The following is a 25,058-nucleotide window of genomic DNA, read 5'->3' on the forward strand; positions in this document are numbered from 1 at the left end:
GTTATTCTCTGTTGAATATTCTATCATGAAAAATGAGGGTTCCTTCTCTTTCATGGCAGTATTGTTTAATAACATGGTGCCCAATATTCTAACAACACAATGGCCAACTAGAAGTGACAATATCCATACACATACAAATTGATAAAACGTGGTATTCTGTAAAAATAGTTCTTTTTATACTGTAATTACCTAGACTTTTTTGAGTAATTTCTACTAATCTGATCAGTTAAGTTACAATGCAGATGCCATACTGCTTGATGATGGATGGGCTTGCCAAGGCAGGCAAAATACATGATGCCCAAAAGATATTTGACGAAATGAAGGCGAAGGGTATAAGATCAGGTAAGCTTATACAGTTCTATATAATTAATTAATTTCATCTCTGCATTTTTTTATTGTAAGGCTAATTTTATTTTTGCTAGGGTTTTTTCCATTTGATTAGGAACCCTAGTGTTTTTTTCCAAATATGGAAGGCATAATATATAAGATGTTAGGTTTATGTGGACATGCATGGCTTGTTGCATTTGTCTACAGAGGTCCTTTTTGGGTTTGTTAACTTCGTATTTGACCTTATAAATCAGTGTTAATCTATAGTACATATTCATGGATATCATTTAGGACAGACTCATTGTTATAGATTTCACCATTCGGTAGTGACAGTTCATGAGTACATTGCAAGGTGCATTGGTCGGTTAGTCCACTAACACAACACCTACAGTTAGTTAAGTGCCTTTTAGACTTGGCACATGGTCAACTGATTTTACTATCCATGAATAGATGGGTGGAAATAGTTTTAACAAACTATTTTCACATATGTACATGGAGAGGATATATTAGAGATACATACTGATAGATGATTCAGCAATGAAGGTGCACCATACTTATAGTTTTAGTGTAGTATTCAATGTGAGTATGGGATGTTGACGACCCTAGGGGATTCTCTCCTTAGGAAATTCGTAGGGTCTACTTTAGGCATGAAAAGAGTGCATTAAAAGAAAAATTCCATATATCAGTGCAGGTTATCTTATTGGTGATTATTATGGAAAGAGGGGGATATTATGTAGTTGCAGTTTTTTCTCACACATGTTATTTTCTCTGAAAAGAGAATATTATATTTGGAGACTACTATTTTTACTTTTCTTTATTTTTCTGTTTTATCTTTTATTTCCCTCATTCTTTTCTCATTCTGGTTCTATATATTGTAAAAATCAAGGAGAAGAAAGAGAACTTGTACGTGTCCAGCAACTTGCAAGTGGACCCGGATCCAGATTTAGTGGAATGTCTATTTAACCAAGGTCACACCATGCAGTTTCGTGGACTAAAGCTAAGCCCCCAAGGAGCCAAGGTATCTGGGTCATTCAGACCAGATTTCCAGCAATAGAAATAAAATGAATATTTCAAGTTTTCTGATTTGTCCTCCATGTAATTTTGGCCCTGATAGGATTTTGTTGTGCCAATTTAATATAAATAAGCCAAAGAAGTTTTGACGTGTGTTGATTCAGTAGATTGATACTGTAGTGGTTTTGCGGTAAGCAATCATCTATTTGGTTTGGTTGTGCGAAGATTGAGAAAGACAGATAAGTGAAAAGAAGGTTTGTGTGACTGAAAACAGAAGAAGCCTGGGAAATAAGTACTTGGAAGACGTGTGATCGCTGAATAGGTCAAAGGATAAGTGAAGGAATAAGTAAGAAGTTGTTCAATCCGAGTGCAGTTGAATGTTGTGAAATCTGTAAGCTTGATATGCAGAAACATTGTTTTGAATTATGAGTTGTAAAGAAGTAGAATAAAGTATGGCCTCCAAGAGATCAGAGTGTATAAGTGCAGAATAGAGGAGAAACATATAAGGACTGTGGATAAAACAGAGCTGAAAATACAAAGCAGGGATTGATATGCCGAAACAAAGGAGACCTTGAAGAAAGACAATCTGGATCAGAATTCAAGAAAGTTGTATAAACAGGAATACCTGTGGATATGAGTTTGAAAATGTTATAGGAAGGGATCTAACAAGGAGTTCAGATTGGTGACTTCATTTCTCAAGGGACTGGTGTCTTCTAATTGCTACCTGCATTTCTCAGGGGATTGGTGTCTCCTGGTTGGTGCCAATAAACCAATGTAACAGTAGGTTGGTGCCTACAAGATCATCTAATAATAAAATAAGTTTTCATACATATCTGGTGTGTTCTTATGTTGTTGATATGGTTAAATTGTATATGTATTGAAGTGTTTTGATTGGTTAAAATTGGCCATTATACTGATTCACCCCCTCTACTGTCCTCTTAGTATAATCATATTTCCAACAGGTATTGCATTACATCATTTTGAAAAAGAAAAATCTAGTATTTTTTTCCTTAAACCCTATTTCTAGGGTTGATATCATCATTAGATTGTTGTTTTATGCATGTTTCAGCGATAAAAACTCATTTGGAAACACTAGAATCTTGTTATGAATATAGTTATGTAAAAGTAATAAATATAGATAATAAATAATAATCACAATAATATATAATTAAAATAATAATTAGTTAAACAAAGGAGCATGTCTCTATAGACATGACTGTTCGTGAAAGGGTACTTACCTGGCTATATATACAGGACCCTCACTCTCAATTGTATCATTCTTATTCATACATTTTTAATATATATTCTTATATCTCAATGGAGATCTACATATTCCAAGTCTTTTCTACGCTGCCGCTGACTTTGCTTTGTGCCAACTGCACTGCTGCCAACTCTAGCTCTGTGCTGTTCAGTCTCTTGCGCTCCTAGCCACTGCAACTGTCACTACGACACTCCTCTACACCAATTGATCCTGGTCCATCCTGCTACTTTTGATTTGGGCTCCCGTAGCAAAGTATTGATCCAAGAGTTGGACTCCTCAAGGATCCTGCCCAACTGCAATTCTTTCGAACTACATCACTATATCACCCCACCTCTAGGTGATCACGACAAACTCCTCCTCCTCGATCTGTGTAGATGCAGCCTTTGGATCATGCTTCTTGTCCTTGTCCTTCTTCTTGAGAGGACACTGTGTAGCGTAATGACCAAGTTTACCACACTAAAAGCACTTGATCTTTGAAATACCTTTCTTCTTCTTCCGCTGCTCCTACTACCCCTTAGATACAAGGGTTGCATTCTCATCCTCCTCCTTGGACTTTGACCCACTGCTGGTGCTGCTACTGTCAAGCTTGCATTTGACTAAGTCTCTCCTCATCTCTTCCTGTTGAAGAGCGACCCACATTCCTTCCCAGTCTAGCAATTTCTCCCTGCCTAGGATGCTCTGGACAAACACTTACCATTCTTCTGAGACTGAATTTAGAGCCAGCCTCACCATCTCGGTAGGCTGAGGTGTTGACTCCACAACGGCCAACTCATCACGAGTCTCCTGAAGCTTTGCAAGGAACGGATCAATGTGTACCCCTTTCTGCATCTACGTAGATCTCATCTTCTACTCCAAGTACATATTTTGCTGCTCGGAAAATCCTTGATATAGCGTGGACAAGGCATCCCACATCTCCTTGGCAGTCCCTTTGCCTGAGATGTGATACACTACATGATCCTTTACTTTGTCGAGGATCATCCGCTTGGCCTTCGCCATCTCTCCTTGTACTTTTTGAGCGGATCTGGATCCATAGGCTTAGCTACCACACTGTCAACGTAGATCTTGAGAAAATGTTCATCCAGAACACATGACATCCTCGCCTTCCAGATCACATAGTTGGATGCACCATCCAACCGATCCTGATCCCTCAACAGACTGAATGCCATCTTTGCCAATCAAAAAAGTTGAATGACCTCCTCTCTCCTCTGTGTTGTTGCTGGGCTAGCCTACGCACTCCCTACCGGAGTCAGTAGATTTGCTGCCCCTTGTTGCTGCTCAGCAAATGAGAATTCAAATTCCATAGCTAGGAATTATTTGAGGAAGAAATTACCTCTAAGTGTGTGTGTCTCTCTCTCCCACTTACGCTATTCTGTCAGCAATTGTTGCAAAATGTTTGCATCCCAGTTGAAGATCTGCTCTGCAAGGAAAAATACGTTGCTCTCTTCTGCCTTTGCAAAGCTTCGATTTGATGATCGAATTTCTCTGTCGACTCACTCAAAGAAATCGAATTCTCCTCCAAACTTCTACCTTCTGGCCCAAGAACTGCGCTGCCTGCTGGGAATTAAAATTGCTGCCTCTGTAGTAATTCAAACTGCTCTTCCTTTCTGCTTCTGAGCTCTTTTGCTCACGATCTGTGCTCTGATTACCATGTGAAAAATCGGTTACCCAATTCCTGCTGTAACAAACTGATTATATTTCACGTACTTGTTAAATTAATTGAACAAGTTACTTGTATTGTTCTACTGCAAATACTGAAATACATACACTGCGGCATACACCAAAATAAAACTATAGAAACTAAATACAACACAGGAGATAAATAAACATCACACACATCTACACAGTTATTTTAGGACAAATGTCCTCCGGAAAACCCAATGCGGGAAAACCGATGCAAAAACTAAGGGTTTTATTGTTATGTAATAGTAATTCTGAGTACAATTCGTTGGATGCCCAACTGGCTATTTGATACAGAGAGAAACTGGCCAAAACGAAATAGTGAGATGATCTCACCTTGTCTCTGGAAGGTCCGACTCTGATCTAATGGAAGTGAGCCTCTCTGTAACTTCTGCGTCAGACTCTGCACAGAACTGCGTCAATCCCACGCAGTCTCTCGTCACCTTTGCTGGGGACTGCATTGCTCTTCCTTTTGACCGTCTGCAGGCTGGAAACTTTAGTTCTCAGCCTCCTGGTCTCACACCCCGACTCTTGGCTTCTGAAACTCAATTTGCTCAGCAGGAATTCAATCTCCCTTCAGGCTCTGCGCTATCACTACGTCAGCACTACGTGGCCCAACGTCAACCTCTTTGGACGTTGTTTTGCCCTCTTTGCCTTGTATTCTCCGACCTAGGAAAACTCCCCACTGGATGCTATCCTTGCCCCTCACTACAAAAGATCACTTCGAATTTCTTTCCCAGCAACTGCTGTGCTTTAGAAATTTGATCTTCTGATCTCCACTCGATGTCTCTTCCAAATGCCCATCAAGCCTCCTCTTATAATCCTTTTGTTGAGAACCAACGACCCAAATTAGATCATAATCAATGGCTCAGATCATTTGGGCTTGATCCTCATCTTCTTCTAGAAGTTTAACCCATAGTTAGATTAATACCCTTTAATTATTTTAATTCCCTAAGTTTAGACTTAGGCCTCCATTAAAAATAATTAATTATTTTAATAAAACTGATTCCTGGTGGAATTTTTCCAAAACGATTTCTGGGTATTGTGGATGTCCAAGCCTCCCGCAAAGGATTAGCACCCACAACACTTTGGCACTTTGCCCTGCATTTGACGATCTTCGAGGTGATGCACCTGGACACAACATACCCTCAGCTGGCCTTAGCACTTTGTGAGGGATGACAGTTGATCAAGGCCTTAGATGAGGATGGTTTCACCCCTTGAGAAATGGGAGGGATAACACCACCTTGTAATCTCTCAACGTTGGAGCAAAGACAAACACTTTGGCCATTTGGAGATCCATGAGACCACTTTTGTGCCCCAAGATGAAATTTGGGGTCCACAGAGGGAGATTGATACAGACCTAAGGGCCAACCCTTAGGAGGTGATTTTTGAGGTCTCTACACTCAGCATCGCTCCAAGAGACCTCAACACATGCCCTAAAGAGGCTTACACATGGATGACGCCATCATATTTTTCCCTACTACTCACACTTGTGGGAAATTTTATATGTTTTGTCTTGGCTGGTAAGTTGGCTTGTGACCTAACTTCTTGTTGTGACATTATTTTATTGTTTTAGGGGGCTTAGGCTAAAATGAACTTTAGTACTCATATAAATAGAGGAGAGATGATTCATTTGTAAATCATCACGCACACTTGGAATTTGGGCCTCTTATGTAATTCAACCTTCTTGTCTTGTGGAGTAGATCTAATCTATGAATGCATTTTGACATTTGTCTTTGGAGCTAGTGTTTGGACCAATGGATGAAATCTCATCCATGTTATCTTGTAAGTGAGCTTATTGTTGAATAATCATTTTCTTTATGTCTAGTGTATGGAATATATTGAATCTAGGATTTTCTATTGTGCTCTAATTTGTTGAAAATTTATTGAATGGTATCTAGATGTCATTATTGCGTGCATTACTCATGAATAACATGTGAATGAATATCCTAGTGGTGAACTTTAATTATCTCTTCCATAAAACTATTTGATCCATCACATAGGTAATTGCTAGGGTTTTTGGTGCTAGGGCATCAAGAATTCTTCCGCCTTAGCTGTGAAAAATCGGTCACCCGATTCCCTACTGCAACAACTGATTAAATTTCTCGTACTTGTTAATTTCTGAATCAAGTTATTTATAGTGTTACACAGTAAACATTGAAATAAAATCTACTGCAGCCTTCACAACATAAAACACTGTGGAAACAAACTACTGCCCAGGGGAGAAATAAATACACGATTTTTTTTGGACAATCGTCCCTGGAAAAACCCAATGTGGGAAAATCGGTGCAGTAGCTAATTGTTTTAATTATTATGCAGTAGTAATTTGAGTACAAATATTTAGATGCCCAAACGGGGAATCTGATACAGAGAATAAATTGGCAAAGAGGTAGCCAGAATATTCTCACACTGTCACTGGCGATCCAAATCTGATCTAGGCCCTGAATGGCTAGCCCCACACTGCCTCTGCGCAGTCTCTCCGTCAGCCTACGCAGATCTGCGTCACAACTTCTAGGAACTGTGTCACCCTTCTCGTTGATCAATTTGTTGATTGGAACTCGACTTTGGCTCTTTGGTTTCACACCCAGCTTCCTACACTAGATCTTGATTTCTCCCAACAAAATTATGGATTCCCTCTGAAGCACTGCACTGCCTCTTTGAACCTCTCGATGCCTTCTCTTCCTTGCACTCTCCGGAACTGGAAAAATATCCTTTGGTCTATTATCCTTGCCCCTCACTGCAAGAAGATCACTCGATCTCTCTCCGACAACTCAACACTGCTACTCTTGAGAAATTTGATCTCTAGATTTCATTATCTCAGTTTGCTCTCCAAGTGCCCATCAGGTTCCTTATAATCTTTCGTTGGAGCACTAATGATCAAGATTAAAACATAATCAAAGGCTAAGATTAACTAGGAGTTGATCCTCGTCTTCTTCTAGAAGATTCGCACTAGATTTAATTAATACCCTTTAATTAATCACATTTCCTAAGTTTAGACTTAGGAATACATTAAAAATGATTAATTATTTTAATTAAACCATCTCTAGGTGGATTTTTCCCAAACGATTTCTAGATTTTGGAGAATGCATGTGTATTAGCCTCTTTGCAAAATCTTGAGGCTAGAGCACACCCGATGCTACAAAAATCAACACTCCCTCTTTGTGAGGAATGTGCTCTAGTGCTGCAACCTACTGAAGCATCACTCTGTCTCTGCACCATCTCCTGTTGTGCTGTTGATGTCTAGCTTCTGCTACCCATCAACTACTGTGCAACTCTGATTGCTCCATCCGTGCAACTGTTGCCAAATCTGCATCTGCATTGCAACCTTCTCCAACTGTTGCTGCTGCAACTACAACAACTGCAACGGAAAAGCATCCGAAATACTGAACCAACTGTGGTCAGTATGATGCTTCTGTCACCCGAGTGACTGCTGCTAGAATCTGAACTGTTACTGAAGCCTCTGTGCTGCTGCTGACTCTGTTTTGTGCCATCTACACTGATGTCAACTGTGCTCTGCGCTGCTCAGTCTCTGACTGCGACTAGCTTCTGCATCTGTCACTCTGGCACCTGACTGCACCAACTGCCACTGAGCCATCCTGCTACTGCATGCTATGGGCTCTTGTAGCAAGGTATTGATTCATGAGGTGGATCTCCTCAAGAATCCTGTAGCTCACTGGGGCTACAACTCCGAATCACCCCACCTCACCCCTGGAGGTAACTTGGTGATCATGGGAAACTCTTCCTCCAATCTGGAGGACAACCTGTCGATCTCAGTGGATGCGGCCTGTTGATCTTGCTTCTCCTCTTTGTCCTGGTTTCTGAGAGGACATTGAGTGCTATAGTGGCCAAGCTCACCACACCTGAAACACTTGATCTTGGAAATGTCCTTCTTCCTCTTGCACTGCTCCTACTTCCCCTTAGATGCAAGGGCCACATTGTCCTCCTCCTTTACTTGCTTCGTCCCATTTTTGCTGCTAGCACCATTGATGGTGCTCTTCTCCAAATCTTGCCTCACCTCCTCCTGCTGCCGAACAACCCACACATGTTCCCAATCTGGCAGTTTTTCTCTACCCAATATACTCTGGACGAAAACTTGCCATTCTTCAGAAACGTTGTTCAGAGCTAATCGTACAAACTCTGTAGGCTGGGGCACTGTCCCTACTGAAGCCAACTGATCTAAACATCCTGAAGCCTTGTAAGGAAGGGGTCTATACGCTCCCCTTTCTGCATCCTCATGCATCTCAGCTTCTCCTCAAGATACATCTTCCACTGTTCGGAAGACCCTTCGTACAACGTAGCTAGTGCCTCCCACATTTGCCTAGCAGTATCTTTGCTAGCTATGTGAGATACCACGTGATCTCAAATCCCATCGAGAATCGAACTCTTAGCTTTTGCCATCTCTTTCTTGTATTTCTTAAGCGGATTTGCGTTTGTAGGTACAACTACCACACTATCGATATAAGTCTTGAGATCATTTTCATCTAGAAGGCAGGAAATTCTAGCCTTCCAAATCACATAGTTGGAGGTTTCGTCCAACCGATCTTGATCTCTCAACCCAGCTGATGCCATCTCTCTGAAAATGTCGAATTCGTCCTCTTCTCCTCTGTGCAACTGCTGCCCAGCTATTCGCACTCCCTTATGGAGTGAGAAATCCTGCACACAGCTACTGTTGCTCTGCTAGGAAAATTCAAACTTGGCTAGAAGTCCCCTGAGGAAAGAATTCCCTTTGTGTGTGCTCTTCCTTCCTCCTGATGATATTTGCACTAGCAAACTGCTGCAAAATCTGCGTGCCAGTTGAAGATCTTTTCTGCAAGGAAACTGCTGCTACTCCCTCTGCCTCTGGTACTCTTCGATCTGGAAAATTTTATTCTCTGTTGACTCACTCAGAGAAGTAAATTTTCCACGAAAAACTGACCCTCCTGGACAAGGAAATACGCTGGCCCTGAGGGTTTCGAATTGCTGACTACGTAGAAATTCAAAATGCCTCTTCTTCTGTTCTGAGCTCTTCAGCTTATGATCTGTGCTTTCATACCATGTGAAAAATTGGTAACCCGATTCCCTACTGCAACAACTGATTAAATTTCTCCTACTTGTTAATTTCTGAATCAAGTTATTTACAGTGTTACACAGTAAACATCGAATTAAAATCTATTGCAACCTTCACAACATAAAATACTGCAGAAACAAAATATTGCATAGGAGAGAAATAAATGTTGGGACTCAAAAATGTCATATTTTCATCTACCTTTTTATTCACTATTCCTTACATTTCATCACCCCATTAACCTTTTATCATATCATTTTCATACATACATTTGGGTTTCACCTTCTTATTTTCCATTTTATTCATTTTTGTATTACAAGTGAATTTATGATTAAATATTAGAAAATATACATATTTTTATATATATCTCAAGGATATGTGAGTTTTGTGATGTGTAGGAAATATGTGAAGAACTAATATCTCCTCCACCATATTAAGGAGATAATTATGCAAGCCTATTCCTAAGGAGAAAATCATGGAGGATTTGGTTGGCATATCTTATCCAATTCCTAAGGAGAAAATCATGGAGGATTTGGTTGGCATGTCTTATCCAAGATATGTGAGAGATTTATGGAGGATTCAAAGGGATCATATCTTGTAATAATGGGAAAGTAGTTAAAAATGCTTGAGAGATTTGTGGGATCATATCTTGTAATAATGGGAAATTAGTTGAGAGTGCTTCCTCATGTATATAAGAGAGTGCTCTCTCTTCATTTTGATAATAACGAATAATAGAGAATGGAGATTAACTTTGATTCATATTCTTTTATTGTTATGCTTTCATGATTTGTAATTTGGTTCCTGTAATATAATTTAAGATATTTTTATTGTTGTGAGCTCACATATGTTGTTTGTCATTCAATTCTTCACATGTTGTATTGCTTTCCCCTTATGCAATTTCCTGCTTTCCTAGTTAGTGTTTCAATGCATTCCTAGATTAATTTGATTTCAGTAGATTAGATTAGATTAGTTCCACTTCAGTCCTGCATATATAGTGCATGTGTGTCGTAAGTCTACGAACCTCGGATTGACAAATTAAATAGTTGGGCAAATACTACAACAGAATTAAACGAACATATTTTCACCCAACATTTATGGAGGATTCAAAGGGATTATATTTTGCAATAATGGGAAAGTAGTTAAAAATGCTTGAGAGATTTGTGGGATCAATTCTCGTAATAATGGGAAATTAGTTGAGAGTGCTTGAGAGAATATTGGATGTGTAATTATGAGATGGTTATCTTCCTCATGTATATAAGAGAGTGCTCTCTCTTCATTTTAATGAGGAGGAATGGATAATGAATAATAGAGAATGGAGATTAGCTTTGATTCATATTCTTTTATTGTTATGCTTTCATGACTTGTAATTTGGTTCTTGTAATATAATTTGAGATAGTTTTATTGTTGTGAGCTCACATATGTTGTTTGTCATTCAATTCTTCACATGTTGTATTGCTTTTCCTTTATGCAATTTCCTGCTTTCATAGTTAATGTTTCAATGCCTTCTTAGATTAATTTGATTCCAGTAATTTAGATTAAATTAGTTCCACTTTAGTCCTGCATATATATTGCATGTGTCTCGTAAGTCTACGAACCTCGGATTGACAAATTAAATAGTTGGGCAAGTACTACAACAGAATTAAACAAACATATTTTCACCCAAGTTGGGCAAAAGTGAGGATGCATATACTAACAAGTGAAATGAGATTGGTGTTATATGAGAAGCTTATGCAGAAAGCTCAACATTACAATACGACACCCTTTTCATCCACAATTAGAGTATCTTCGAAAAATAATGGACATTTCATAAATTCTTGAAAATGAGCTAATTTGTTTTTTTGAAGTCACTTCATACAGGAATGATCGATGGAGATGGCACACAAAGGTGACAATTTTTATGCAGGAATGGTGCTAAGTTTTTCAGAGTATGCAAAGTGATTTTTCGAAATCACAATGAAACATGCATCATTGGACGCTTGAAGGAACTAATTTTTCACTCCACATATCATGACATTTTCCACTACACAAAAATCTTTTTGCGTCATGATTACTCCCCTTTTTCCTTCCAAATGCCGAGACCATCCTTGTGTTGTAGCCCATCTTCCAATTCCTTATCTTTTACGACTTCATGCACGCCTATTTTTCTGAATCGCATACATTCCTTTATCCTTTTCAGTTTATTTTTGCCTTCTAGTTTGCCTTCTGAATAAAACTCATTCCCTTTCCATGATTACATTGCCTTGATTTCCTAGCCATGTTGATCCACACGGCTTGTCCGTGAGTTCTTTCCATCTATAGTCCTACCACATCTTTTTGTACAAACTCGCGTTGACTGATGTGGGATTCCTTAAGGCCCACCTTTCAACAAGTCTTGCCCCATCGACATCAACACCTTATCTGGGAAATAGACTAGAGTTCCTTTTGAGTACCTAGAGGCTTGCATGCTTTAATGGAAAGTTCTCTCGCTGATGATCATGGGAATACATCAATGTCCCTTGATCTTCAGATCTTGCAAGTGGCTCAACCTCAACACATCCATTCGCACTTTGCAAGATGTACTCGGGTACCTTGGCACTCATTGACATCAATGGTGAGTTGCCTCACATTGGTTAACATCATGCATCAATGGCTGGTAATCCAATGATTTCTATTCATGGTCGACATCGACATATTCATTCGCATGATTAGAATTGTACCATCGGGTTTGTAGTGGGTGAAGACTATACACTTTTTCACGACTCCCTCAGCAGTTACAGCATCATGCATTCTGATCTATGAGAGTACCATAGTTCCACTTTCAGCATTTATCTTTTCCATGATTCAACATCAGCAGTTCAGATTCCTTCATTTCCCAGTGTTAGCACTTGAAATTTCACCTCAGGCTGAAAAGGCAAATCTCAAAGCTACATCAAACCATTCAGCCTCGTAGCTAGCCCTACGGGGCAGGAGAAGGCTCTCTCCGGTCAAATCTCGGCAAATCTTCAATGGGATGAGATGACCAACAAAGGTAACACTGATATTAGGCTAGTAAACTGATTATAAAGGTTGATTTGGGGTTTTTTTTTGGGGTTTTTGGTGGCAATTTGAGGAGCTGCAATTTAGGGTGCGGGGATTTGACACAGTTTCTACAGGGGGGTCTTTGGGGCAAGGTAGGAGATTGTGTAGATGTCTTTAGCTGAAATGGATGATCAGGAAGAAAGATAAGAAGGCTAAAGAGAGCAAACAATGGATTTGAATTCTCTTTAGACAGTAGAAAACATAGAAATTAAACAAATTTGAAAGCAGAGCATGGCAAGCATGAATTCTAACTTTATCACTTCATTTGTTTAATATGCAGCAGTATAGAAAGGAAATGAATCACATAACAAAGCTTACGATAACATGAAGAGATACACCATCAACACAATGAGTCCACAAGAATCCCAATGATGACTGCAAAACCCTCGTCTTCCTTAGCCAAAAATTGCAGAGATACAATGAAAATATACAATGATAGCTTCTCCCTCAAGAGTCCAACCATGAAAATGAGCAAGAAAGTACATAATATAGATGATCTAACCTATTTCCCTGCCTCCATGGGTCGAGCTCACTATCCTAGGAGCTGTTTGAACAACTTCTAAACTAAGCACTACAAAATAGGCAGTCAAAACAACTTGCCTCTATAAACTTGGAAACCAGTGCATACAGTCAATTTTACCCTTTTACATGAGAGAAACTTCTAGAAGAGTAAAACAAGAGTAAAAGTATCCAAAAAGTGCCACAAGTACAGTTAAGAGGACCACCATCGACCTCAGAAAGTCAAACTGGAGCTAAACTGCAGTTTCTGGGCTGAACTGGTCAAATCTGGCACAAATTCCTCAACGGGTCGCGCACTTTGGAGCCCTGTTTGGAGGCCTTCCCGGTGTCAGAATGAGGTGCAGGATAGCTCGTTGGAAAGGTCTCTGAGTCTACTTTCCAACCCAACTGGAATTTTTGGATTTGGAGGTCATTTGCCCAGTCAAAAGTCAATTCTCCCAAGACTACTTCTGCAGCTCAAAAAAGGGGCAGAAAGTCAAAATTTAGCTGTATTTTGACCTTTTGGAGGCCCAAAACTCCATGAAAACTCAAATCCATCCATAGGCATGTGTAACTTTGCATGAAAAATCTAGCAATGCTGAGTTTTCGCAAAACGGAGCTACGATGACAAAGGGTCTCACCGGGGGTGAGACCCGTTGAGAAGCCAAAACCTGTAAATTTCCCAAAAATGCCAAAAATGAGCCAAAACTTCCAAAATTTTTTGTGCTTGGTGCTGTGAAGAGGCTAGTGGGTGTCATGATCCTTGAGGGATGCCTCAGCCAAGATACGGAGGGGGTTGGTCTTCTTCTTCCGCCTAAGAGCCTCAGACAACCTCCTTTGGAACATTTTCATTTTTGCCTTGCAAACATGCATCCTCGCCCAATAATGATTCTTCATGTTCCGTAGCAGATTTTTCTCTTGGTTGGCCTTAGCCAACAGCCTCTCCAAGTGGGCATTCTCCTGAATGAGCAAAGACTCCCGGTCAGCAGGCAATGGATCACCGGGCCTCCTACGGTTTAGGACTCGGTCACTACGAATCCTCCAAAGCTCATCAAGCGCCTTCTCCTCCTCCAGCTGTGTGTTCCGCTGCTCTAGATAGGTGATGGTCCATTGGGCACCCTCAAGTCTCCGCTGCAAAACATCATTCTCGGCCCTGAGCTGCTGAATGATCTCCTTTGCCTCTTGGCTAGGAGAACTGACCTCAAGATCAATCACCGGATCCTCATGAACCATGGGCTCTTTGCCCCTCTGCAATACCTGTGCTGGTGAAGAAAGCGAGGCCCCTTCCACCTGATGTGGAGATAACACTCGCTGCTCTGAAGATGAAGGCGAGACCCCTTCCACCTGCTGTGGAGATAGTACTCGCCTAGCTGCTGCAAATAAGGCCCTCGGGCCTTTCTGATAGGTGACCATAGGAGTGGAGCTGACATGTCGGGTGATGGGAGCATCAGGCTGCTGAGATGGTCCTCCCTCCTCATGAATGGCCTCCTGATGTGGCTGAGGTGGCACTGTGAAAAACTCACGGGAGATGAACTCCTCCCATGAGATGCCCTGCTGAGTCAACTGATGAGAGACTATGAGCTGGATCAAACCATAATGGCAAAGGCTCCTGTACTGCTGGGCCGGGGTCTTCCTCTGCAACATGGGCACCATCCTCTGAATGTTATGAAACAGGAAAACCGGGAGGTTCATCATCCTCACCCGGGTGAAATGCATCAACAGGCGAATGTGATATGAATACACCTGTGAAAATCTGCCCTCACATGTAAAATAATGCATGATAAGTCTCATGAGGGGAGCATACTCACTCCGAAGAAATCTGAATGGGAAAACACCCGTCAGTAGTCTCACAAATGATGGTCGGACATAGGGCTCAAAGTGAACAAAATCAAGTAATCTGCGCTTAGGCCACACCTCACCCACATTTGGTATCCCTATAGCCTCTGAGATCACCTCGGGTGTCAATATGAAATGCACCCCTGCAAGAGTGACATGTCCACCATGGAGGTGTAAGACAAACAAGCGGGCAAACTCTCTATGATGCTGAATCTGTGAGATCCTCTCAGAAAACTGATAGCATGACATGTACCGGAAACAATTCACTGCCAAAGGACAAGCCTGTAATTCTGCCAAAGAAGTAGGCTCTTCCCTCTTATGATGACCTCCCTTACCTCCTCTACGAGGCCTCCTCTGTTCCTCAATCTCTGTAGATGATGAATGGTCATCACCTTGCTCATAAGTTTCGGTATCTGACATGGTTTTGGAGCAAGGTGGACAAACTGAAGGATAAATTGAACTGCTGCCTCTGCCTGCAAAAGTACTGAACTCTATGCTGTTTCAAGGGGAAAAACATGAGGGGAATGTTAGGGGAGGGAACTTCTTAACAAGGAATGGGAATATATGAAAATAATCAGGGAATTTCAAGGGAAACTTTACAAATTGTCATGCATAAAGGAACACATTTTAACATTGGGAAATCATTTGCAAAGAACATCTCATATGGGACAAAAACATGTATGATAGTGAACATGGAAGGGGCATACATGTATCAATAGGGACATAGGGACACCATACACCAAATTTAATTATAGGAGTTCATGTGTGTCATAAGGCAGATTTTGTTTTTTTTTTTTTTTTTACAAGGAGTACATGTACATTGTTTTAACATAGAGGGAAGGTTTTCATGTACAAGGGGATGTCAAGGGTATGCAGGGGTTATGTACATGACTCTAGGTATACAGCAACATTTATTTTCACATGACTCTTTTCTTTATTTGCAAATGTATCTTTTCTTTTTGTTCTATGTTTTGCATGTGTATGGTAGAGGGAATTAGGGTTTTGTGTGTTTGGGAGAGGGGTAGGGTTTATAGTTTAGGGATGGGGGAAAGGTCTTCATTTTATGTACAAATAATATGGGACAGAGATGAAAGCATGACTGTGAATACAAGAGGAAAAGAGGGAAGGGACCAAATGGGACAAAATCACTTGAAACAGTCACAAAACCCTAGCATTTTACAAACATTAGCAAGCAACCATATCAATCCATTCATTTGCAAATTTGGAGGATGAAATCATAGCACACAACCTTATTTTCATCATCAATCTCCAAAACAATGAGTAAAGACCCTACCTCGAGCAATGAAGATGAGTTGAAGGGAAATTGAGGAAATTTGATTGAAGTTTGATGGCAGACAGCTGAACGGGTCGCGCAGGCTCCCCAACGGGTCGCGCACAGCCCAACGGGTCGCGCCCGTTCAAATTTTGAACTGCGGGAGTGCGCTGGACGGGTCGCGCACCGCCCAACAGGTCGCGCACAGGCCTGGACGGGTCGCGCACCTGCAAACTGCCCGAAAACACTGTAATTTCGCCTCCTTCGCCTATCACTCTCTCACAACCTCTCTTGCAAGCTTTGAAATGCACAATGAGAGTGAAAGGAGGGAAGATGACTTTTTATAATCTCATTTGAAAAAATTTCATCCATAAACCCACTTTATAAAGTCTATTTTGACACTTTTTTAAAACACTGATTTTCTTGGTTTCCTTTATCCTGAAGTTGACTTTTTGAGTGCTTTGACCTGATTCTTTTTGCAGGTAGATCATCTGAAGGACTGTGGCAAGGGGACCAGGGTTGTTGCTGCCCTTTTTGAAGAAATTTTGGACATTTATTCTTTTCACAAAATTTATCATGACCTTGGCTTTAAAAACAGAGTTTTTAAATCCAAGGTTAAAAATGAACTGTACATGATGAAAATATCAAAGAAACATGTTTACCATCCTCCCTCTGGCTTACTGGTCACTCAAGGACTTTCAGAAACATGACCTTGCAAAGACAAATGACCAAAACCCTAGACCTAGACTTTTGACACTAAGACCAAACAAGAGAAGCTTGACAAACTCAATGACTGATATGACCTGATCCAGCAAAGCCAAGAGGGGTATGAATAGACCAGCTCCTCCATCAGGGTTATGGCATGCCTAACGGGATGCAAATTTTGACACTGATGAGACACCTACTAATGCAAATGCAAAGAGCTTTGATCACTGATGGAGGGCTTTCAAGACCGACACTAACACCCAGGATCCAGTTACAAAAACATCAGTCACATTTTCCTGATCCAGCAGCAGCAGCCGCTACATTCCTATTGCATAGTTCATCATTCTTGGGTAAGTAGAGGTATGCTGTTTTCTAATTTTTAATCATGCAATTCCTTATATGCTAACTTGAATATTTTGGAAAATTCCCTCACCATGCTACATTCCCTTCCATGAGCCATGTCAAATTGCATGAGGACATGCAACCAATTCAGTTGGGGGGGAGAACTATATTCACTACATATCACTTCCATGATTCCATTTCTTCACCACTATCACTCCATTTACCATTCACCAACATTCATTTTCCAATGATACTTGCACTTTGCTTCATACGCAATATTGGCATGCTTCATTAATATTACAAAAGAGCTTTCTTATGCACATTATGATTTCCAGTGAATGTTTACATTATTATTGAAGAAAAGAGAACAGAAAATGAAATGAATGTTGTTAACACAAGAACCAACTTTCTTTGTATTCATGGTTGTCACACAAGAACCAACCATAAGAAAATGTAGATTGTTACTCATGTCTTTCACATATCCTGGAAACATTCATTATTAAAAGACATCATCATGTAAAGACAAAGTTCAAAATGCCAAATGTTCTTAAAGAGACCATGCATGGTTGCATGAGGACATGCAACAAGTTCAGTTGGGGAGAATGTTGGGACTCAGAAATGTCATATTTTCATCCACCTTTTTCTTCACTATTCCTTACATTTCATCATCTCATTAACCTTTTATCATATCATTTTCATACATACATTTGGGTTTCACCTTCTTATTTTCCATTTTATTCATTTTTGTATTACAAGTGAATTTATGATTAAATATTAGAACATATACATATTTTTTATATATATCTCAAAAATATGTGAGTTTTGTGATGTGTAGGAAATATGTGAGAAATTAATATCTCCTCCACCATATTAAGGAGATAATTATGCAAGCCTATTCCTAAGGAGAAAATCATGGAGGATTTGGTTGGCATATCTTATCCAAGATATGTGAGAGATTTATGGAGGATTCAAAGGGATCATATTTTGTAATAATGGGAGAGTAGTTAAAAATGCTTGAGAGATTTGTGGGATCATATCTTGTAATAATGAGAAATTAGTTGAGAGTGCTTGAGAGAATATTGGATATGTAATTATGAGATGGTTATCTTCCTCATGTATATAAGAGAGTGCTCTCTCTTCATTTTGATAATAATGAATAATAGAGAATGGAGATTAACTTTGATTCATATTCTTTTATTGTTATGCTTTCATGATTTGTAATTTGGTTCTTGTAATATAATTTTAGATATTTTTATTGTTGTGAGCTCACATATGTTGTTTGTCATTCAATTCTTCACATGTTGTATTGTTTTCCCCTTATGCAATTTGTTGCTTTCCTAGTTAGTATTTCAATGCCTTACTAGATTAATTCGATTTCAGTAATTTAGATTAGATTAGTTGCACTTTAGTCCTGCATATATAGTGCATGTGTCTCGTAAGTCTACGAACCTCGGATTGACAAATTAAATTGTTGGGCAAATACTACAACAGAATTAAATGAAAATGTTGGGTGAAACTATGTTCGTTTAATTCTGTTGTAGTATTTGCCCAACTATTTAATTTGTCAATCCGAGGTTCATAGACTTACGAGGCACATGCACTATACATGCAGGACTGAAATGGAATTAATTTAATCTAGATTACTGGAATCAAATTAATCTAAGAAGGCATTGAAACATTAACTATGAAAGCAGGAAATCGCATAAAGGAAAAGCAGTACAACATGTGAAGAATTTGAATGACAAATAACATATGTGAGCTCACAACAATAAAACTATCACAAATTATATTACAAGAATCAAGTTACAAATCATGGAAGCATAACAATAAAAGATGAAAAAACTAAGAATTCCTTTCCATTATTTATTATTCATTATTAAAATGAAGAGAGAGCACTCTCTTATATACATGAGGAAGATAACCTTCTCATAATTACATATCCAATATTCTCTCAAGCACTCTCAACTAATTTCCCATTATTACAAGATATGATCCCACAAATCTCTCAAGCATTTTTAACTACTTTCCCATTATTACAAAAGATGATCCCTTTGAATCCTCCATAAATCTCTCACATATCTTGGATAAGATATACCAACCAAATCCTCCATGATTTTCTCCTTAGGAATAGGCTTGCATAATTATCTCCTTAATATGGTGGAGGAGATATTAATTCTTCACATATTTCCTACACATCACAAAACTCACATATTCTTGAGATATATATAAAAATATGTATATTTTCTAATATTTAATCTTAAATTCACTTGTAATACAAAAATGAATAAAATGGAAAATAGGAAGGTGAAACCGAAATGTATGTATGAAAATGATATGATAAAAGGTTAACGGGATGATGAAATGTAAGGAATAGTGAAGAAAAAGGTGGATGAAAATATGACATTTCTGAGTCCCAACATTCTCCCCAACTGAACTTGTTGCATGTCCTCTTGCAACCATGCATGGGTCTCTTTAAGAACATTTGGCATTTTGAACTTTGACTTTACATGATGATGTCTTTTAATAATGAATGTTTCCAGGATATGTGAAAGACATGAGTAACAATTTACAGTTTCTTATGGTTGGTTCTTGTGCGACAACCATGAATACAAAGAATGTTGGTTCTTGTGTTAACAACATTCATTTCATTTTCTGTTCTCTTTTCTTCAATAATAATGTAAACATTCACTGGAAATCATAATGTGCATAAGAAAGCCCTTTTGTAATATTAATGAAGCATGTCAATATTGCGTATGAAGCAAAGTGCAACAACGTATCATTGGAAAATGAATGTTGGTGAATGGTAAATGGAGTGATAGTGGTGAAGAAATAGAATCATGGAAGTGAATATGTAGTGAATATAGTTCTCCCCCCCTCAACTGAATTGGTTGCATGTCCTCAAGCAACTTGAGATGCTCATGAAAGGAAATGTAGCATGGTGAGGGAATTTTCCAAAATATTCAAGTTAGCATGTAAGGAATTGCATGATTAAAGATTAGAAAACAACATACCTCTACTTACCCAAGAATGATGAATTGTGCAATAGGAATGTAACTACTGCTGCTGCTGGATCAGGAAAATTTGATTGATGTTGTTGTAACTAGATCTTGGGAAATGAAGGAATCTGAACTGCTGATGCTGAATCATGGAAAAGATAAACGCTGAAAGTGGAACTGTGGTACTCTCATAGATCAGAATTCATGCTGCTGTAACTGCTGAGGGAGTCGTGAAAAAGTGTATAGTCATCATTTGCTACTAAACTTCTTGGTACACTCTAATCATGCGAAATAATGTGTTGATGTTGAGCATGAAAAGAAATCATTGGATTACCGGCCATTGATGCATGCCGTTAACCAATGCGAGGCAACTCACCATTGATGTCAACGAGTGCCAAGGTACCGGAGTACATCTTGCAAAGTGCGAATGGATGTGTCGAGGTCGAGCCACTTGCAAGGTCTGAAGATCAAGAGACATTGATGTATTCCCATGATCGTCAGCGAGAGAACTAGCCATTGAGGCATGCAAGCCTGTAGGTACTCAAAAAGAACTCTAGTCTATTTCCCAGATAAGGTGCTGATGTCGATGGGGCAAGACTTGTTGAAAGGTGGGCCTTAAGGAATCCCACATCAGTCAATGCAAGTTTGTACAAAAAGATGTGGTAGGACTATAGATGGAAAGAACTCACGGACAAGCAGTGTGGATCAACATGGCTAGGAAATCAAGGCAATGTAATCATGGAAAGGGAATGAGTTTTATTCAGAAGGCAAACTAGAAGGCAAAAATAAACTGAAAAGGATAAAGGAATGTATGCGATTCAGAAAAATAGGAGTGCATGAAGTCGTGAAAGATAAGGAAATGGATCATGGGCTACAACACAAGGATGGTCTAGGCGTTTGGAAGGAAAAAGGGGAGTAATCATGACGCAAAAAGATTTTTGTGTAGTGGAAAATGTCATGATATGTGCAATGAAGAATTAGTTCCTTCAAGCGTCCAATGATGCATGTTTTATTGTGATTTCGAAAAATCACTTTGCATACTCTGATAAACTTAGCACCATTCTTGCATAAAAATTGTCACCTTTGTGTGCCATCTCCATCGATCATTCCTGTTTGAAGTGACTTCAAAAAAACAAATTAGCTCATTTTCAAGAATTTATGAAATGTCCATTATTTTTCGAAGTTACTCTAATTGTGGATGAAAAGGGTGTCGTATTGTAATGTTGGGACTCAGAAATGTCATATTTTCATCCACCTTTTTCTTCACTATTCCTTATATTTCATCATCCCATTAACCTTTTATCATATCGTTTTCATACATACATTTGGGTTTCACCTTCTTATTTTCCATTTTATTCATTTTTGTATTACAAGTGAATTTATGGTTAAATATTAGAAAATATACATATTTTTATATATATCTCAAGAATATCTGCTTCAAAAAAAACTCCAACATACTTTTATTTCCCGGCAACGAAACCACAAAATGTTGGGTTAAAATATGTTCGTTTAATTCTGTTGTAGTATTTGCCCAACTATTTAATTTGTCAATCCGAGGTTCGTAGACTTACGAGACACATGCACTATATATGTAGGATTGAAGTGGAACTAATCTAATCTAAATTACTGAAATCGAATTAATCTAGGAAGGCATTGAAATACTAACTAGGAAAGAAGGAAATTGCGTAAGGGGAAAGCAATACAACATGTGAAGAATTGAATGACAAACAATATATGTGAGCTCACAACAATAAAAATATCTTAAATTATATTACAAGAACCAAATTACAAATCATGAAAGCATAACAATAAAAGAATATGAATCAAAGTTAATCTCCATTCCCTATTATTCATTATTATCAAAATGAAGAGAGAGCACTCTCTTATATACATGAGGAAGATAACCATCTCATAATTACATATCCAATATTCTCTCAAGCACTCCCAACTAATTTCCCATTATTACAAGATATGATCCCAGAATTCTCTCAAGCATTTTTAACTACTTTCCCATTATTACAAAATATGATCCCTCTGAATCCTCCATAAATCTCTCACATATCTTGGATAAGATATGCCAACCAAATCCTCCATGATTTTCTCCTTGGGAATTGGATAAGATATGCCAACCAAATCCTCTACGATTTTCTCCCTAGGAATAGGCTTGCATAATTATCTCCTTAATATGGTGGAGGAGATATTAATTCTTCACATATTTCCTACACATCACAAAACTCACATATTCTTGAGATATATATAAAAATATGTATATTTTCTAATATTTAATCATAAATTCACTTGTAATACAAAAATGAATAAAATGGAAAATAAGAAGGTGAAACCCAAATGTATGTATGAAAATGATATGATAAAAGGTTGCTGGGATGATGAAATGTAAGGAATAGTGAAGAAAAAGGTGGATGAAAATATGACATTTTTGAGTCCCAACATCCTCCCCAACTGAACTTGTTGCATGTCCTCGTGCAACCATGCATGGGTCTCTTTAAGAACATTTGGCATTTTGAACTTTGGCTTTACATGATGATGTCTTTTAATAATGAATGTTTCTAGGATATGTGAAAGACATGAGTAACAATTTACATTTTCTTATGGTTGGTTCTTGTGTGACAACCATGAATACAAAGAATGTTGGTTCTTGTGTTAACACCATTCATTTCATTTTCTGTTCTCTTTTATTCAATAATAATGTAAACATTCACTGGAAATCATAATGTGCATAAGAAAGCCCTTTTGTAATTTCAATGAAGCATGCCAATATCGCGTATGAAGCAAAGTGCAACAAAGTATCATTGGAAAATGAATGTTGGTGAATGGTAAATGGAAGCCCTTTGGTAATATTAATGAAGCATGCCAATATTGCGTATGAAGCAAAGTGCAACAAAGTATCATTGGAAAATGAATGTTGGTGAATGGTAAATGGAGTGATAGTGGTGAAGAAATGGAATCATGGAAGTGAATATGTAGTGAATATAGTTCTCCCTCCCCAACTGAATTGGTTGCATGTCCTCATGCAACTTGACATGGCTCATGAAAGGAAATGTAGCATGGTGAGGGAATTTTCCAAAATATTCAAGTTAGCATATAATGAATTGCATGATTAAAGATTAGAAAACAACATACCTCTACTTACCCAAGAATGATGAACTGCAATAGGAATGTAGTGGCTGCTGCTGCTGGATTAGGAAAATGTGACTGATGTTGTTATAACTGGATCCTGGGAAATGAAGGAATCTGAACTGCTGATGCTAAATCATGGAAAAGATAAATGCTGAAAGTGGAACTGTGGTACTCTCATAGATCAGAATGCATGCTGCTGTAACTGCTGAGGGAGTTGTGAAAAAGTGTATAGTCTTCACCCGCTACAAACCCGATGGTACAATTCTAATCATGCGAATGAATATGTCGATGTCGAGCATTAATTGAAATCATTGGATTACCGGCCATTGATGCATGTCGTTAACCAATGCGAGGCAACTCACCATTGATGTCAATGAGTGCCAAGGTACCCGAGTACATCTTGCGAAGTGCGAATGGATGTGTTGAGGTCGAGCCACTTGCAAGATCTGAAGATCAAGGGACATTGATGTATTCCTATGATCGTCAGCGAGAGAACTTGCCATTAAGGCATGCAAGTCTCTAAGTACTCAAAAGGAAGTCTAGTCTATTTCCCAGATAATGTGCTGATGTCGATGGGGCAAGACTTGTTGAAAGGTGGGCCTTAAGGAATCCCACATCAGTCAACGCGAGTTTGTACAAAAAGATGTGGTAGGACTATAGATGGAAAGAACTCACAGACAAGAAGTGTGGATCAGCATGGCTAGGAAATCAAGGCAATGTAATCATGGAAAGGGAATGAGTTTTATTCAGAAGGTAAACTAGAAGGCAAAAATAAACTAGAAAGGATAAAGGAATGTATGCGATTCAGAAAAATAGGCGTGCATGAAGTCGTGAAAGATAAGGAAACGGAAGATGGGCTACAACACAAGGATGGTCTAGGTGTTTGGAAGGAAAAAGGGGAGTAATCATGACACAAAAAGATTTTTGTGTAGTGGAAAATGTCATGATATGTGCAGTGAAGAATTAGTTCCTTCAAGCGTCCAATGATGCATGTTTCATTGTGATTTTGAAAAATCACTTTGCATACTCTGAAAAACTTAGCACCATTCTTGCATAAAAATTGTCACCTTTGTGTGCCATCTCCATCGATCATTCCTGTATGAAGTGACTTCAAAAAGACAAATTAGCTCATTTATGAAATGTCCATTATTTTTCGAAGTTACTCTAATTTTGGATGAAAAGGGTGTCGTATTGTAATGTTGAGCTTTCTGCATAAGCTTCTCATATAACACCAATCTCATTTCACTTGTTACTATTTGCATCCTAACTTTTGCAAAAAATTCAAAAAAAACTCCAACATACTTTTATTTCCTCCCCAACTAGAAATATTGCATGTCCCCATGCAATGTACGCATTGATTGTGCAAGACTTTTTCAAAATGTTTTTATTGGTTTGCAGGAAAATTCATTTAAAACAGTTGAAAAGGCTTTTGTATTTCTTAGGGAACAAGTAGTGAGTTTATGAATGAATGAGGGCAATTTTATTGTATTTTGTTATTTTTTATTGTTTATTGTTTATTTTTATTTATGTTTATTTTTTTATTCTTTAAATCTCAATCCCTTTTCTCAATGGAAAATTTTATAACTTCTTTTTTTTTGTACAGATGAGCTATGATACAAAAAAAAAAGTTACTAGACACAATACACGAGTTAAAATCAGCAGCGCATAAGTTGCAGATAATCTTGTGATAACTTGATTACCACTTTAGGTGGCCCAAACTTACCTGAATAGTACAGGATACACAAAAACCCGATTATTTGACAAGAAAACCATAAGACATAGAACACTAGATTTGTCAAATTCAAGACAGCTTATTGCTGCAGCATATCATGCTAGTAGTTTAACCTCAAGGATCAAAATAGGCTCATGACCAACTAGTACCTCGTAGCAAAG

General features: G+C 38.6%; 1 protein-coding gene across 5 annotated transcripts in view; it reads left to right on the forward strand.

Moving 5' to 3' along the window:
* LOC149187956 (pentatricopeptide repeat-containing protein At1g10910, chloroplastic-like) overlaps positions 1-25,058 on the forward strand; it is a 420,882-nt gene that overhangs the window by 263,260 nt on the left and 132,564 nt on the right. For 4 of the 5 annotated variants that reach the window (XM_089411507.1, XM_089411506.1, XM_089411508.1 and 1 more), the window contains one exon: positions 243-342. The exons of the other annotated variant lie outside the window; for it this stretch is intronic. In XM_089411507.1, the coding sequence (XP_089267633.1) occupies positions 243-342 (100 nt within the window). The remainder of the gene's footprint in view (positions 1-242; positions 343-25,058) is intronic. 5 annotated transcript variants of the gene reach the window in all.

The sequence above is a fragment of the Pinus tabuliformis genome, chromosome 3_1, assembly GCF_031772625.1.
Source record: "Pinus tabuliformis cultivar Carrire ecotype Pingquan chromosome 3_1, CPIR1, whole genome shotgun sequence".
NCBI lineage: Eukaryota > Viridiplantae > Streptophyta > Pinopsida > Pinales > Pinaceae > Pinus > Pinus tabuliformis.